Source organism: Girardinichthys multiradiatus, chromosome 12, assembly GCF_021462225.1.
Source record: "Girardinichthys multiradiatus isolate DD_20200921_A chromosome 12, DD_fGirMul_XY1, whole genome shotgun sequence".
NCBI lineage: Eukaryota > Metazoa > Chordata > Actinopteri > Cyprinodontiformes > Goodeidae > Girardinichthys > Girardinichthys multiradiatus.
In genome coordinates this window covers 25,525,566-25,540,794 of record NC_061805.1, presented here as the reverse complement: position 1 = coordinate 25,540,794, position 15,229 = coordinate 25,525,566, and the positions used below count along the sequence as shown (strand labels likewise).

The window sequence follows — 15,229 nt, the reverse complement described above, 5'->3', positions numbered from 1 at the left end:
GAGGTTCCACTAAATCCAAGGCACAGTGTCTTATGCCAAAGGGCATTTCCCCTTTGCCATAAGAGCCCTTGAAATAAATGTTTCACCAAGACAGCAACCCAAAAAACTCCAGTAACTGAGCAGCATCTTTTGCCGCTTTTTCACTGGCTCTAGTTTGGTGGCGTAGGTGTGCTCCACAGTCTTGCTCTACTCGGCACGGTACTTGTTGTTTCCACTGATCCACTGACGGCTGGAACTATGGTGGCTGAAGCCTCGCCTCCAGCTATCAGTGTAGTGTGCTGTGCTGCTATTAACGTTACTGTTTTATTAACTTTTCTCTGCACTACCTCGGCGAAAACTTTCTCATTCCTCCTGGCCGCATGGCCAGTCAGTAAAGAGCAGTCTGTTCACGTCGCATGTAGTCCCCGCTCGTACCTCCTCAGGAGCAGGGATGAAAAAACTAGGTACTGGTACGGAAAAAACTGTAATGGAAATGCTCGCAAAGAGGGCCAATTGGAGCAGAGCCGGGCTAAATCAGACCAGTGGTAAAGAGGCATTTTTTTCAGGGTAACCAGAATATTGTCATTGCGTGCCAAGCTCAACCCAACAAACTTGATCCAACAGAAAACTTGAGGGATGACTTCAAACATGGTTCTTAAGATGCAAAACCAAGAAATGCAAATCAAATCATCCTGGCAACTGTTAACAGGTGCCAGAAGTTGGTCAACTCCATGTAACACAGATTTGAAGCAGTTCTGAAAAATGGTGGTTAAACAACAAATATCTGTTGAGTTTGTAAAGAAAAATGTAGAAATCGCTATTTCAGCCTGGTATTCCTTTTTCCTCATTGTCTGTAGAGTAAAAAGAAATTTGATCGAATTTTCTTCACGTTTTGTTTTATAATAGACTGTAAGGTGTCCCTAATGCATTCGTGTGTGGAAGTTGAAGCATTTATGTTAGAATAATTGAATAAAGATTTATCTTATATTGTTCCTATTCTTTAACTTGGCTATTTGATTATATAACTTTTCATGATGTTTGTGTGAGAAAGGATGTGGTGAGTTGTCTGCAGGCAAAGATCATAAATGGAGCTGAGCTCGTTGAGGAGGAAGCAGTCCAGTTGAGGAGGTCATAAAGATGAAGGCTGATTGCGCTGAACAGACAACGCACTGATCCTAAGATTGGAGGAGATTGTGGAAGTGTGTTGTTAAAAGATAAAGGAGTTTATGACCTGTTGACGATGCAGCTGTTGTTTCCCATCCTTAGAGAGTAACGTTCTTTGTAACTAGGGAATCCCGAAGGATAATAAAAAGAGGGGGACGGACAGGTGCTGTTCAGAGCGGTGCGGGATTTGTAACTGAAAGCAAGTTTTGACCGTTCTCCTCGCAGCGAGTAAAATAACTAATTATTTGTCTCTCTCTTCTTTTTGTGATGTTATAAGTATTGTAGGTTGTTTAAACCTGACAGTTTATATGTAAGGCTTTACTCACTTTTTTACAGGCACTGCTATTCTTTTAAACACATTTTAAACAATTTCTCATGATTTGTTCAAAAGTCAATTTAATGCAGTTTTTTTATTTTATTTAAAACCTTCTTAAACCCATGAAAATGTTAACCTGCTTATATTTGATTAAATGGACAATAGGTGCAATTTCAGAATCTCATGTTATGATATTTGTGTTTCAGAGATGAGCTCCGAGAATCTCCGTACCTGTTTTCAGATTATTAATGCCTACCTGTACTTGTCTGCCATTGAGTTCCTGCAGGTGGGAGAAACACACTGATACTCACTTTAAAGAACAAAGAGCTAATTTAAAATTGGTTTATCAGATTTTCTCATCATTTCCTTTATTTATCTACAGAATTATGGAGAATCCTTGTGCAGATCCTTTTGTGATCTTCTAAAGGACATTACAAATGAGGGACAAGTCCAAGTACTCAAGGTAATTGTTTTTTATTTTATTTTGCTTTGCACACTAGAAAATGCAAAAAACTGATGGCACATACCTGTTCTGGTATTCTCACTTTGCATTATTCTCCTCTAATTACTTGAAAAATTCAAAATTTGGAACACAAATTTAGCTTCCTAAATTAGTTTTTGTTGTTTCGGTTTGTTAGCAGATTTTTCCTACATTCCTGCTCTTAAAATCGTTGGAAAAAGTATTGATTTTGCTTTAATCGTTTCACAGTTCTGGATAACTATGGAAAAAGAGAAAAATAAGTGTGGAATATTTTGTATGAAAATCTAAATTTCTGAAAACATTGTGCCTATTTTTTTCCACCCCTCATTTGTAGAAGCAGAAAGTAATAAAGAATACAAACTGTGCTTAAAAAACTGTATTTAGTCTGAATTTGACATATCTAAGTGGCATAAATTCAGAAATAGAGCTGATCTAACTTAGTCTAGATACCAAAAAAATACCCAGTAGAATAGCCATTTACCACAGTGCTGTGTTAAAGCCAGCTTCAACTTTTTTGTGTTCCTTGATTTGTCAAGCCCTGACATAATACAATCTAAGACCTGTAAAAAGTATTTTCATGGTAAATGCTTTCTTCTCAATGTCCATAATAGACAGAAATAAATCTGAGACTGGAGAAGGATGGAATTTTTAAACAAAAATGTGTAGAAACCTTGCTTTTAGTATAATATTTTAGCTTTCACTTCCATTTTATTCTTAGTTTATTTCATTGTACACCAACACAAATAAGGAATTTTCAGCACATATTTTAGTCATTGAATGACTTAAGAATATTAGGATCCTATGATGACATATGATTAAACAAAAGCATGGATTACAGGATGTCAGAGGTGTCCTGTATTATGGCATTGTGAATAAAATAAATGTTATCTTGGTTATGAGAAGAATTAATCAAAAAATTATAAACTTGAGGCTGTACCTGCAGAACTCATTCAATTTCAAATAAAGAGCTGTTGCACATAGTTGACCTGCTGGAAGTATACAAAGGCAATGCCAGTTAAAGTGAAAGACATTTTCTAAAGCTTTTGTTTAATATTTAAAAATTTTCTTTTTTTTTCCTGTTTTTTGAATTGAATTGATTTGAACTTGTTAATTTAAACAGAGTATTTTAGATGTATGTGTTGTAAAGGGCAAATGTGTTTTGTGTCATATTTTTCTTTTTCTGTTTATGTGAAATTCAGCTTATATTCCCCACTGAGGGACAATAAAGGATATTTCTATTCTATTTTAAAATAAAATGACCGAATAATAATTTTTCAGTATAGGTGTTTAAAAATATTTTCACAGGGATCCTGTTTGCTGATTTTTCAGCTAAGCTGTACGCCAGCAGAATTGCTGTAAGTCCACAATGCTTGAGCTTGTGTAAGCCTGGTGACTTACTGCACATCTGGTCACAGCTAATGTTGTTGACTACGGAAAGGACATCGAGCATATAGTAGACATGCATGTCTACATAACACATCCTGACAATGGAGGGATCTGGCTAATCAGCATGAGCTGTTTAAAGATTCCATATGCATTGCTCTGGTTGGTTGGTTGGTTGGTTGGTTGGTTGGTTGGTTGGTTGGTTGGTTGGTTGGTTGGTTGGTTGGTTGGTTGGTTGGCCAGTCAGAAGCGGCCAGTCAGAAGCTAAATAAAATGGGCAAATATCTGCAAGAATTGTTCGTCTTTGATTGACTTTTTATAAACATTTTAAAACCTGATTTCTAAGCATCATATGGGTTGCAGCAGGGTGCATTACAAACCAAATCAAAAGTTCTAGAAGTTCGCTCAGATACTGAGGCTGGAAACTACAAAATGGGGTCAAAATAGCAAATTTTATCCAAAACGACCATCTTCGAGCATCTTCCAGTTTTTCATAATCCTCAATTAAAGCATGGCTTGGGGCAGAATTTTTTTATTTTTATTTTGTAGCAGGCGATCTGGAGGAATTAGTTCAGTCACCAAGAGATCCAGTGAAATATTTGGTGGCGTGGCCTAAGATCGACCATATTGAATTTGATGCAGATCAGATGTGGAAATTAGAGCCAAACATGTGGCCACAGTGTGATGTCGCAGTTTGCCATGCCACCATGGCCACACCCTCCAGTGTACAATATCTGTGTTCCAAACCAAGTTAGACAAGCATATTTTCTGTCTTGTGGCACAATTTCCAGTTGATTGGGTCTAGAGGGCCAAAGAGGGACCTTTCCAAGTGAAAAAGTGACTTTCGGTTTTCAAGGGACGTGGCTGTGATGATGTCAGCATTTTACCAGATAGGATCGTGTGTCACCTGAGAGGGATCAATCATACCAAGTTTGGTCTAATTCAGCCTTTCTACACAGAAGTTACAGTGTTTAAAATTTTTTGTCAAGAAGGCAAAGTTTGAGGCCTGGCCGCTTAACATGCTCAAAAAGTCATGATTTTGATAGCGTTTAATCCCCCATGCCTTAAGTGCATACTGACCAAATTGTAAGCCAAAAGGGCAAAATCCCTAGGAGGCATTTGTTAAAGTTTGACATGTGTGAAAGTGAAAGTGAAAAACGTCCAAAAATGACCCTTTGACCCAAAATGGCCGACCTTCTGTTGGTTTTAGGACATACCTCAAAGTGAGTTTTTCCATGATTTGTTTGGACAATTGTGCCAAATTTCAAATCTCTAGGATTTACCAGTTGGCTCATCTCACTTTAGGGGGCGCTGTAGAGTTTGGCCACTCCTATTTTTGACTCCATTAAAATCTAAAAATTTCATCAGGGGACAATTTTGGGAAATATTTGGTAAGTTTTCATATATGTTTTGGCCTGTAAAAAGCCGCGTAAAGGGCAGAAGAAGAATAATAATAAATCCTGCAATTACTAAAGACCGTCACATCGCTTTTGCTGCTTGGGCCTAAAAAGCCTGTAAGAGCTGCTAAATCCTGATAACTGATCACCGACCAAAGAAAGAAAAGCTCAAGATGGTTGTTTGTTTTTGTTCTTTTTGAAAGACTAAGCATCTGGCTTGTACCCAAAAAAGACAATTATTAATTAATTGGTAAGGTTTGCTTTTTGCCATTTGTGGATGCATACATGAATTCCCACACGTTCACGCCTCTGAGCATATGCACTTTATAGTTGGCAGTGGGGTCCAGATTTTAAGGAATAGGAATTTATTTGCATGAGAACCATCACTTACCACAGAACACGTCCAAATGTCTAATCCTATTAAAACAAAAAAAGACAATCCTTATCTGTAAGTTACTGAAGCTGAGTGCTGCAATGCATTTTCCTTAATATTCTTGCGCAATTTACTCTCTTTATATCGCTCCGTGACCTTTTTAAATTTTTTCCTGCCTTTCTGAGTTTTACCTTCCTGCTTCTCATTGCTACATTTTTGTGTTTCCCTCATCCTTCCTCTCTATGTGTCGCTGCAGGTGGTTGAAATAGCTTTAAAGGTTAGCCCCATACTGGGAGCCCACATGTTCCAGCCCCTGCTGCCAGCTGTCTTTAGAGGTGTCGTGGACGGGGAGGTAAGGACTTTTTTATTTTTCCCCATCTCCTGCATATCTGGACCGAAGTTGTGTAGAACAATTGATCTGTAATGATATTTTCAGTTTATTTTCTTTGTGACATTTTGCCATTTCAGGATTTTGTCGTATTAATTCTTGTCCCATCTTTCCATCATGACGTGCTGTATCCTGTATATTTATTTAAAGCATTACTACATGCTCATGTGTGCTTATCTGATCATGTAAATTTGTTTTTGTGTGACGTACAGCGTTATCCTGTGGTGATGTCCACCTACCTTGGCATCATGGGTCGTGTGCTGCTCCAGAACTTTAGCTTCTTCTCCTCTTTGCTCTCACAAATGGCCTCTGAATGCAACCAGGAGGTAAAGCGGACGTCTGCCCTTCATTTCTGTCACCTCATCACCATTTTGTCTCATAGTCTCCTGAGAAACGAATGAATCTTTCAAATTGAGGCTGAAAGTAATGACCCAAACAATTACAAATTAGGATATTTTTAAGCCTTGAAAAGATGGACTTGCTTCCTTCATCTTGAAACTTTGTTGTTAGTCGTTTTTTAAATTCTAAAATTAAAGTTGTCTCTATATAGTACAGTTTGAAGCTTGCTAAATAAATGTAACCAGAGAAGATTTCTGTTCAGGTTGGCCTTTTATATTTGACATTAGAGAAGAAGATTGTTACAGGAAAAGAAAGGGATGGATATTTTTGTTGACACTTAAAGCAGAAAAAGACCAAAAGCTTGCAGTAACGGGACCTGGCAAACACTGTTATTCATTTTTGTCTTTTAATTCTCTGTTAATGCCCCTCTATGTGCTTTCTTCTTCTTTATTAATTCTATGTTCTCTATGATCTTTTTTCATCTTTTTATTAGTAGGAAATTTTAAATAATAAAGATATGTTGCACTTTTGGCATGGAAAACAAAATAGACTTGCAGGTAGAAAAGCGGTGGATTAAGAAGAAATAGTGATATAAATAACACCACCCTTTGTCAAGAAGGGCATAAAGATCAAAGCGAAACTAGACAAAGCAAGTAAATGATTATAAGACCAGACAAGATGTCTGCAGAAGTAGGAATGACCATAAAAAAGGATTCGAAAATAGAATAACAGTGCCTTGCGAAACTAATCACGCCTGCATTTGTGAACATCAGTTTTCTTGTTTTGCTACAGATTCTCAATGAGATTTAGGTCTGGACATTGACTTGGTCATTCTAATACATGAGCAGGCGTTGATCTTAACCACTGCATTGTAAGTCTGACTGTATGTTTAGGGTTGTCCTGGTGGAAGATCTGTGTCAAGTGTTCTTCCTGGATTGCCCTGTAATTAACTTCATTCATCTTCCCATCAACTCTGACCAGCTTCTATTTTTCTGCTAAGGAGAAGCATCATTACAGCATTATGCTGCCACCACCATTATATTTTACTGTAGGATAAACAATCATGGTTTTCAATCATTTTTCATGTGGGCCAAAAGGTCATTTTTTTTGTCTCGTGAACAGAGCATCTTGTTCTATACCTCCTGTGTCCTTCTACATGGCTTGTAGCAAACTTCAAATAGGAGTTTTTAAGTCTTTCTTAAAACAGTGTTGTTGTTTTTTTTTTTTTCTTCCTGGTCTTCCATAAAGACCAGATATGCGGACATAACAAGTATTAGTTTCCTGTCAAAAGATTCTCCCACCTAAGATGTAACTCCTCCAGAGTTACCATGTGGCTGTTGGCTCCTCTTCTGATTAAACTGATCAGCCTTATTATATACTCTCCACTTTTGGATGATAGATTAAGCATTACTGAATCAGATACAGTGCCCTAGTTTACCACCTTTATTTATAAAGCACTTTAAAATAAACCAAGGTCCTCAATGTGCTTTACATATGCAAATGACATAAACAGTTAAGCATAGGAAAATAAGACATGTTAACCTTTAAAAATCTGCCAAAGGCACATTTCAATGGGATACTTTTTTGAACCTCCACCATTTCAGTGTCAAGACAGTTGGTTGAAATGGATTTTATTTGAGGAACTAAAATAAAGGGGCTGATGTGACAGCTCTGTCACATAAAATCTGAATAACGTAGTTTGAAATGTGTGGTTAAAACACGATGTGAAAAAGTTCACATTTTGTGAGCCTTCATAAATCCTTTCTCTCTGATTTATAGATGGACCAGTTGTTGGGGAGTGTGATCGAGATGTGGGTGGACCGCATGGACAACATCACTCAACCTGAGAGGAGGAAATTGTCATCTTTGGCTCTGCTCTCTCTTCTTCCATCTGACAACAAGTGCGAAACTTCTATATTTCTCTGAATGCCCGTTAGGTTTTGAGTTGCATGCTCCCAAATAATGTCAGCAGTTAGAGGAAAGAAGCACTTGACAAGTTCCTTCAATACAACCACCCTAACCTGTATGAGTATCAGTTTTAATGCATATGTTCTTATATTTCATGCAAATGTACCAACATATTATAAATGCGATTTCCATGAATCTCATGAATTTAGGAGTGGAAGTGTGTTTTCAGCAAGAATTACTTCCAAACACACATTTTTACCACCATAAGTTTAATTTACCGCATTTCTCTTTAGAATTTAACACCACATGCTTTAGCCAGCGAGATGAAAAATGCAAATATGTAGTGAGCCAAAAAAGTCTCGAGGTGCCAGATTATTGTGCTGGGAGTCAACACCATCTGGCCAACATCTGTCACTCACCAGTTAAGAGAAAACATATAAATACTCACAAAACACTTAAAAGTCTAGCCCTCTTCTGCTAAAACTTTTGATGATGGGTCAAATTATGGTTTTAGAACATTTCCTACAAAGCAGCACTTGCTGGTGCTGTATGTATTTAGTAGGAGAGGATTTATGTGGTGCTGATTGCTAAGTAAGAATGTCAGTGATGTGCAAAGAAAGACTAACTGGTTGTCCTGCAATTTGAGGTTTAGTGTCTTAAGATGAGCTGCAGTCTAGTGTCAGCTTATTTATATGCCTCTGCAGTTAAATATTCTAAACCACACCTTTTAAACTCTGCAGAAGCAAGGTGGATTGTAAAAAACATGAAGGCTGAAGTTTTCTTTTACTTACCATCAAAGCAGTTCTAAGCTCATTGTTTTAATAAAACCTTTTTACAAATGATACAAACAGTTCTCTGTGGTGTAGAGTTCAACTCCTTGTTTGATGTCCCCACTGGCAGTTTGTTTTTATCAAGATTTAGGGAAGCTCATTGTTCTGCAAGCCAGATATGGTAATCATAGGCACAGGCAGGCATGAAATCCTTTGTTACACCCCCGTGCTTGGTCTGCAGCAGCAATGGATTATGACAGCTCAGATGGGTTAAGTGCTGCATGGCAAATCAACTATCTCATGTACAGTTCAAGCTAAACTTGAAGAGGTCCTTAATTTGTTCACAGTTGACCTTTTAACTTCCCTTTTATTTTGATCTCGTTTTAGACAATGTAATACATGTATCTTTTGTTTACCTCAGTCTTACCATATGAATACTTGACCTTTCTTGATGCACATTGACTTGTTCAGACTCTGTATTAATGTCTATTTGTTGTCTTGTTTAAAGACCTTTGCGCTGATGAAACTGCACAGAAACCAGGCTTAATTAACTAATTTCTTTACTCTGAAGGGGTTATATTGTAAATTGAAGTTATTGTGTCTCCTTTTTTCATCCAGTTTTACATATACTAAGATAAAAAGGGACAAAATAATAACTGCATGCTTTTTTTCCAAACTAAACATTTATTGGAAAACAAAAATACAGATCTATTTGGATTTGACTAATTAGTGACCTAATATCTGCATCGCTCATGGCTCTTACAGCTGTCACCTGATTCCTGCTGGAGGCAAGTTTGCAGTTTCTTTGAGCAGCTCTGAGTCATCTATGCAAGAATAAATTACTTTAATTACTCGATTACCTTAACATCATTTGTCAATTTCTTTGACAGAATCAGATGACAAGTCCTCTTATGAAACCATTAGTGAAACACGTTCAGACAGCCAAAGTAACAATCTTAACCCAATATTAGTTTTTAGGGTTTACAAAGCAATCAGTTTATTGTAATCATAAAAGAGAAATCACAATTCTTATTTTAAATACTTATTATTGCCCAAAAATGATAAACCGTTCGGTAACTACTCATTTTGAGTGTGGAGTGGGTATCGTAGTACCAGTGAGTGGACCTCAAAACCTGACCAGAAACCAGGAGCAAATGTGTGATATTTGTATTTACACAGGCAGCTGATCCTGAACTTCTATATGGAAATTTAGGGCTGCACGCCATGCCATGTGGATTTCAACTATATATGATTTTTTACTGAAACTTGCAGCACAGTCCCCATCTTTCTGCTAGGCATTCCCTGTTAACAAATTTTAGATTTGCAACAAAAATAAATGTTTTTCTCCACTGGCAGAAGAAAATACAGTTGTTATTCCAGTCTTGATGGCACTAAGTTGGCTAATACTCATCAGTCAAAGCCTTAGTACTTACAGAAAGAGTAGATAAGATTGATTTCCTCATAACACCAGAGTAGGTAACAGTCTAGGTTAAGATCTGAGAGAAAAACTGAACCCCCAACAAGTGTTTTACAATATTCTGGATCAAGTTTAATCCATTGCTGATGCTAGTTGCACCTTTGGAGACTTTATGCTGGAGCCATTTTTCAAGGACCCAAAAAGAAAAGTGATGTTCAGTTTTTGCCCCAAGTCTGTTCTTCACTAGTTTACAGGGAAATAATTCCCACCCATAAAAAACTGGGACAGGTCGGTGTTTAACTCTCAGTATAACAGTCTTTTCTGCAGAGTTTTCATGTTTTGCCAGACATTGAACTTTATGCAGCATTAGCTGGGTTCCACCTTTCCAGATGAACTGGCAGCTTTTGATGTTTCCGTGCTTATACCCACACTTACCCTATTTTTGCATTGTTTTGCCTCCATCTTTTCACATTTTTTGACACAGGGAGCCCACTCCTTTTGTTCTGCTTTTTAAGAATGGCTCAAATAATTCATCAATGATTGCAGCTTGTCTCCAGGCTTGGGTCGTGGGTGTTGCCAGCCAGCATATTTTGGAGCATGGGCTTCTGCATTACAGGAAAAATCACTGTAGTAAACAATAGTACTGTATGGCAAAACCATGTTATATCTAGACCTTGGCCTACTTGTGTAGTTTGAATTTGTATGCTTTTATTATGTTGTTTATCTTCCCAATGGAAACATATTTTTTATTTTTATGTCAGACAATATTTTTGATAATCTGTTGCTCCCGTTTTGATTTAGACTTTCAAATATCCCTTGGTTTGAAATCATTTTGAACACTAGTCGTTAATATCCACAAATTATTGTGATGGGAATTTCCTATAAATTAGTATATCATTATTTTCCCTGCTTTTTATTTTATTTTTACTGTGTTGTGATGTTTCCCTAAATTGACAGAGTGCTTTGTTGAACCAGCACACCTACTAATACATGAGAAAGCAGGCAGCTGTTACATTAATGATGCTGCAACTAATGAAACCGTGCATTCTGTGTGTTATCAGTGTGATCCAAGACAAATTCTGTGGCATCATCAACATTTCTGTGGAAGCATTGCATGATGTGATGACAGAGGACCCGGAAACTGGGACCTTCAAAGAGTAAGTCATGTTTTTGGGGTTTTTTCCCACTAATTTGTTGTCAATTTTGCAGTTTAAGCTTTGCATTAGTTAAAAGGCTTAAATATATTTTTGTTTTCAGTTATGAGTCTTTTTGATTCCTAAACTTGCTATAAAAAGGGGTTATGGCCAGCTATGTTCCTTTAAGGCAAATAAAGGGCAGCATTTTAATACTACTAGCAGAATCACCCACCTTGTTACAGTTCATGGACACGTTAAGGATAAAACATGGTTTATTTATGTACAAATGTCTTTTTTTACAAAAGCACTAAAAAAAGCAGTTTTCAAACTAGATACTCTCGTAGTTGTGACTGATAAAAACAGACCAGAGGACCACAGGAACAATACAGTAAACAGCAGTTCACAAATTAAATCAAGGGGCCGGTTTTTACACTGAGGTTCAACTTGCTTTCAAATTACAGCAGTGACGTCACGCCGTGTGTGTTAGAGAGAGGAGTTGCCCTTAAACAGGTTTTTAGTACTTACTAGAGAATAGGATTACATCATTTGCATGTTAAAGTCTGATTAGCTTTACTAAAGCAGCACAATATCAATGGTAACTCTGAGATTTCTAACAGGTTTCCAACATTTCCAAAAGTTGCTTCTTCCAGTAAACATACGGGCTAAATGCCCAAACTAATACAGAAACTTGGGTGTAATAGCTTCAGGCCTTTACAGTGCAGGACTTGTAAAAGTCTTGCATTCTCTTGCTGCCTGAATAAACTGATACAAACCTCCAAAACCTGTAGAAAATGTAGTTTTCTTTTTAAATAGCTTCTTTCATCTGTGCTTCCCCTGATTTAACACTTTACTGACAATTACTAACTTTGAATGGTCTTCACTCTGTAACAGTGCTCACACTGAAGTGGGTTGTTGTTACTGTGACCTGGTAGTGTTTATGTGTGATGAATTCACTGATCATAAAAATATTTTTTTAACCTATGATTGACTGAGTTATCATCTGTCATATCTGTTCAAGCTGACTGAGCTGACTCCAGCCAATAACTAATGGCTTAGTTCATCTCTAGTTATTTGGATCAATACTATAATAGTATCACGTAAAAGTATTTTTTCATCTTCACCTAAACCCAACACAACATTATACTGAAAATGGAAACTGTCTTGATATCTCCAATCTACAGAAAAGTAATGAACCCACAACCCTGTCTTCAGATTTAATCCCACAAATTACTTATATTGACAATATTGTGAGTCACCACTGCACACTTTTATTAGTTTATTCATAGTACAAGTTAGTGGCGGTGACCTAGAAAATAACCCTGCATTTGATAAGCATCCAATTCAGAAATCCTTTGGGTTCACAAATGGTGTCCTTCACCATGTTTTCTCTAAAATGTCTGTCACTGTAAGAGAGCCATAATGAGAGAGAGGGTCAGATGGGTTCAAGGAATGTTTCTTTTTTATTAGTTGCCATTATTGCATTAAATTCTTTTGGTTCACTGTTGTGAAGCAAGTATTAATGGATGTACTGTTTTTTCTATCTGCAATTAGGAATTGTACCTTTTTTGCCACTGTGCAGCAATTATGCCAAGCCCTAACACTGAGCTGTCTGGACACATTACCATTAATACAATACATTAAGAACATTATTTATTTAACCATTTCCACAAAAATATATAAAGTGTTTCCTGTATTCTCAAAGAATTTTAGGAAGCCAGAGAAAATACATTTTTATTTTTATTTTTTATTTACATACTGAGGCCTTGTTTATGGTTGTTGGCTCATTTACTGTCTTTGAGTTGTTTGCAATATTTCTTCTTTTTAAATGAACCATCATTTTTCTCTGTTATTTTAAGGTTTTGTCAGTGATTTTCATATAAACAATAACTTATGTAACCAACAGTGTGACAAGCAACTATGAGTGTTTTTTTCGAGTGCTTTGCCTGCTTATGAAGGGTCATAAATTCGAGTTGTGTTTTATAAAAAGCCTCAAAGAATCTCCTTCAGATTGTTATTGATACAACTTAAGTTTTCAATACAACAATCGATGTCCAAGTACTGAGGTAGCTGCTTTTAAAAGAGTGATCGTCCCAGCATTATGATTCGGTCTCACTTGCATTACATAAATGTATGAAATGTATCTGCTGTCAACAATGTATTATAGGTTGAAAGATTTGTATTTTGCCTCCTTTGAATGTCATTTAGCAGAATTTGTTGACTTTCTGATCACAGCTTATCACTTGATGTGGTTCAAAGTCACAAAATATCCTGTTCATGCCACCACAGTGTTATCTCTTCTCACAGTACAGAATTAAGAAATGAACACAAAGGAAATAAAAGGCCATACACAGACTTTATACTGAGCACAAAGGTTTTCACTTGCAGTTCCTCTCTGCATGCAGATGAACTAATTTGAATAGCGTTCGTGGCTGTGTAAAACAAAGGTTCAGTCTTTTTTTTGTGCGCCTGTGTTTGCACACGCTGTTTGCTCGGAGATTGTCTCCTACTGTGCAGGTCTATGGGTGGTTATTAATATTGAGTTGAATATTGTGTTGGCAGCTGCATGCTGATGATCCATTTTGAAGAGCCCAAGCTAAGTGACGAAGAGGAGCCTCCAACCGAGCAGGATAAGAGGAAGAAGCTTGTGAGTTAAACATACCAAATGCATGCGTACACACACACATACACACACACACACACACTGTATACAAGTAATTTTTTAACTATTAAAAGGTTTTCCTAACTTTTTTTTTTACGTCTGATATTTAAGACTATAAATTGATTTTAAGTTTTTCTTTCTGTTCTCCCCTTTTAATCTTAATCATTCTGCAACGTCCTTCATGTATCTCTTTTCAGTGCATTCAAAGGTGGATGTTACAGTGCTCGGAAAAGTATTAAAACAGCTTTACATTTTAAGATTTTGTCACAAGTAAACTCTTAAATTAATATATATTTAATATGACGGACCAACACAAAATAGTGCATTATTGTAAAGTGGAACAAACGTTATGCATGGTTTTCATTTTTTGGATTTTAATCTAAGCTGAACGTATTCAGCCAACCTGAGTCAGCACTTTGTAGAACCAGCTTTTGCTGAACCAACAGCTGCAGTTTTCCCAATTCCATGTTGGTTTAAGTTTTGGATGTGGACTGGGCCAATCTAACACATGAATATGATTGGTTCTAAACCCTTTCATTGTAGCTCTAGTTGTCTGTGTTGGGCCGGCTTTGATTTGGTTCTTTGATTTCCCTCCTGCATCCCCACATCATGATGCTGCCACCAGTGGGTTTCAATGTGAAGGTGATGGGCAGTGTAAGGTCTAATGTTAGTGTTCCCCAAAACATGATGCTTGGTGTGGAGTCCAGAAAGTTTAGTTTTGGTTTCATGTGACCAGATCACCTACTTCCACATTTTTGCAGTTTCTCCTTCAAGGCTTGTGGAAACTGCAACTTCTTATGTCTATCTTAATGCTACTCTTCTTCAAAGCCAAATTTGTGGAGTGCACTGCTAATAGTTGTCCTGTTAACACATTCTGTCACATGAGCTGTGTATCTCTGCAGCTCCTCCACAGTTACCATGGGCCCATTGGCTGCTTCTCTGATTAATGTTTTTTTTTTTGCCTAACGTCTAGTTTAGGTGTACGACTATGCTTTAGTGCAATAGCAGTTGTCATACTCTGATGTTCAAAACTTTCGCTATTGTTTTATAATTCAGTTTAAATTCAATTCAGTTTATTTATATAGCGCCACTTCACAACACATGTTGTCTCAAGGCACTTCACGTCAGGAACATACAGGGGTTGGACAATGAAACTGAAACACCTGTCATTTTAGTGTGGGAGGTTTCATGGCTAAATTGGACCAGCCTGGTAGCCAGTCTTCATTGATTACACATTGCACCAGTAAGAGCAGAGTGTGAAGGTTCAATTAGCAGGGTAAGAGCACAGTTTTGCTCAAAATATTGAAATGCACACAACATTATGGGTGATATACCAGACTTCAAAAGAGGACAAATTGTTGGTGCACGTCTTGCTGGCGCATCTGTGACCAAGACAGCAAGTCTTCATGATGTATCAAGAGCCACGGTATCCAGGGTAATGTCAGCATACCACCAAGAAGGACGAACCACATCCAACAGGATTAAATGTGGACGCAAGAGGAAGCTGTCTGAAAGGGAT

At 37.2% G+C, this 15,229-nt stretch overlaps 1 protein-coding gene across 1 annotated transcript in view; it reads left to right on the top strand.

The window, feature by feature from the left end:
* The window catches only part of ipo11 (importin 11), a 178,408-nt gene that overhangs the window by 129,906 nt on the left and 33,273 nt on the right, over positions 1 to 15,229 (top strand). The window contains exons 23-29 of the mRNA XM_047381873.1: positions 1,666 to 1,745; positions 1,842 to 1,922; positions 5,350 to 5,445; positions 5,694 to 5,807; positions 7,600 to 7,721; positions 10,977 to 11,072; positions 13,611 to 13,695. Coding sequence (XP_047237829.1) covers positions 1,666 to 1,745; positions 1,842 to 1,922; positions 5,350 to 5,445; positions 5,694 to 5,807; positions 7,600 to 7,721; positions 10,977 to 11,072; positions 13,611 to 13,695 — 674 coding nt within the window. The remainder of the gene's footprint in view (positions 1 to 1,665; positions 1,746 to 1,841; positions 1,923 to 5,349; positions 5,446 to 5,693; positions 5,808 to 7,599; positions 7,722 to 10,976; positions 11,073 to 13,610; positions 13,696 to 15,229) is intronic.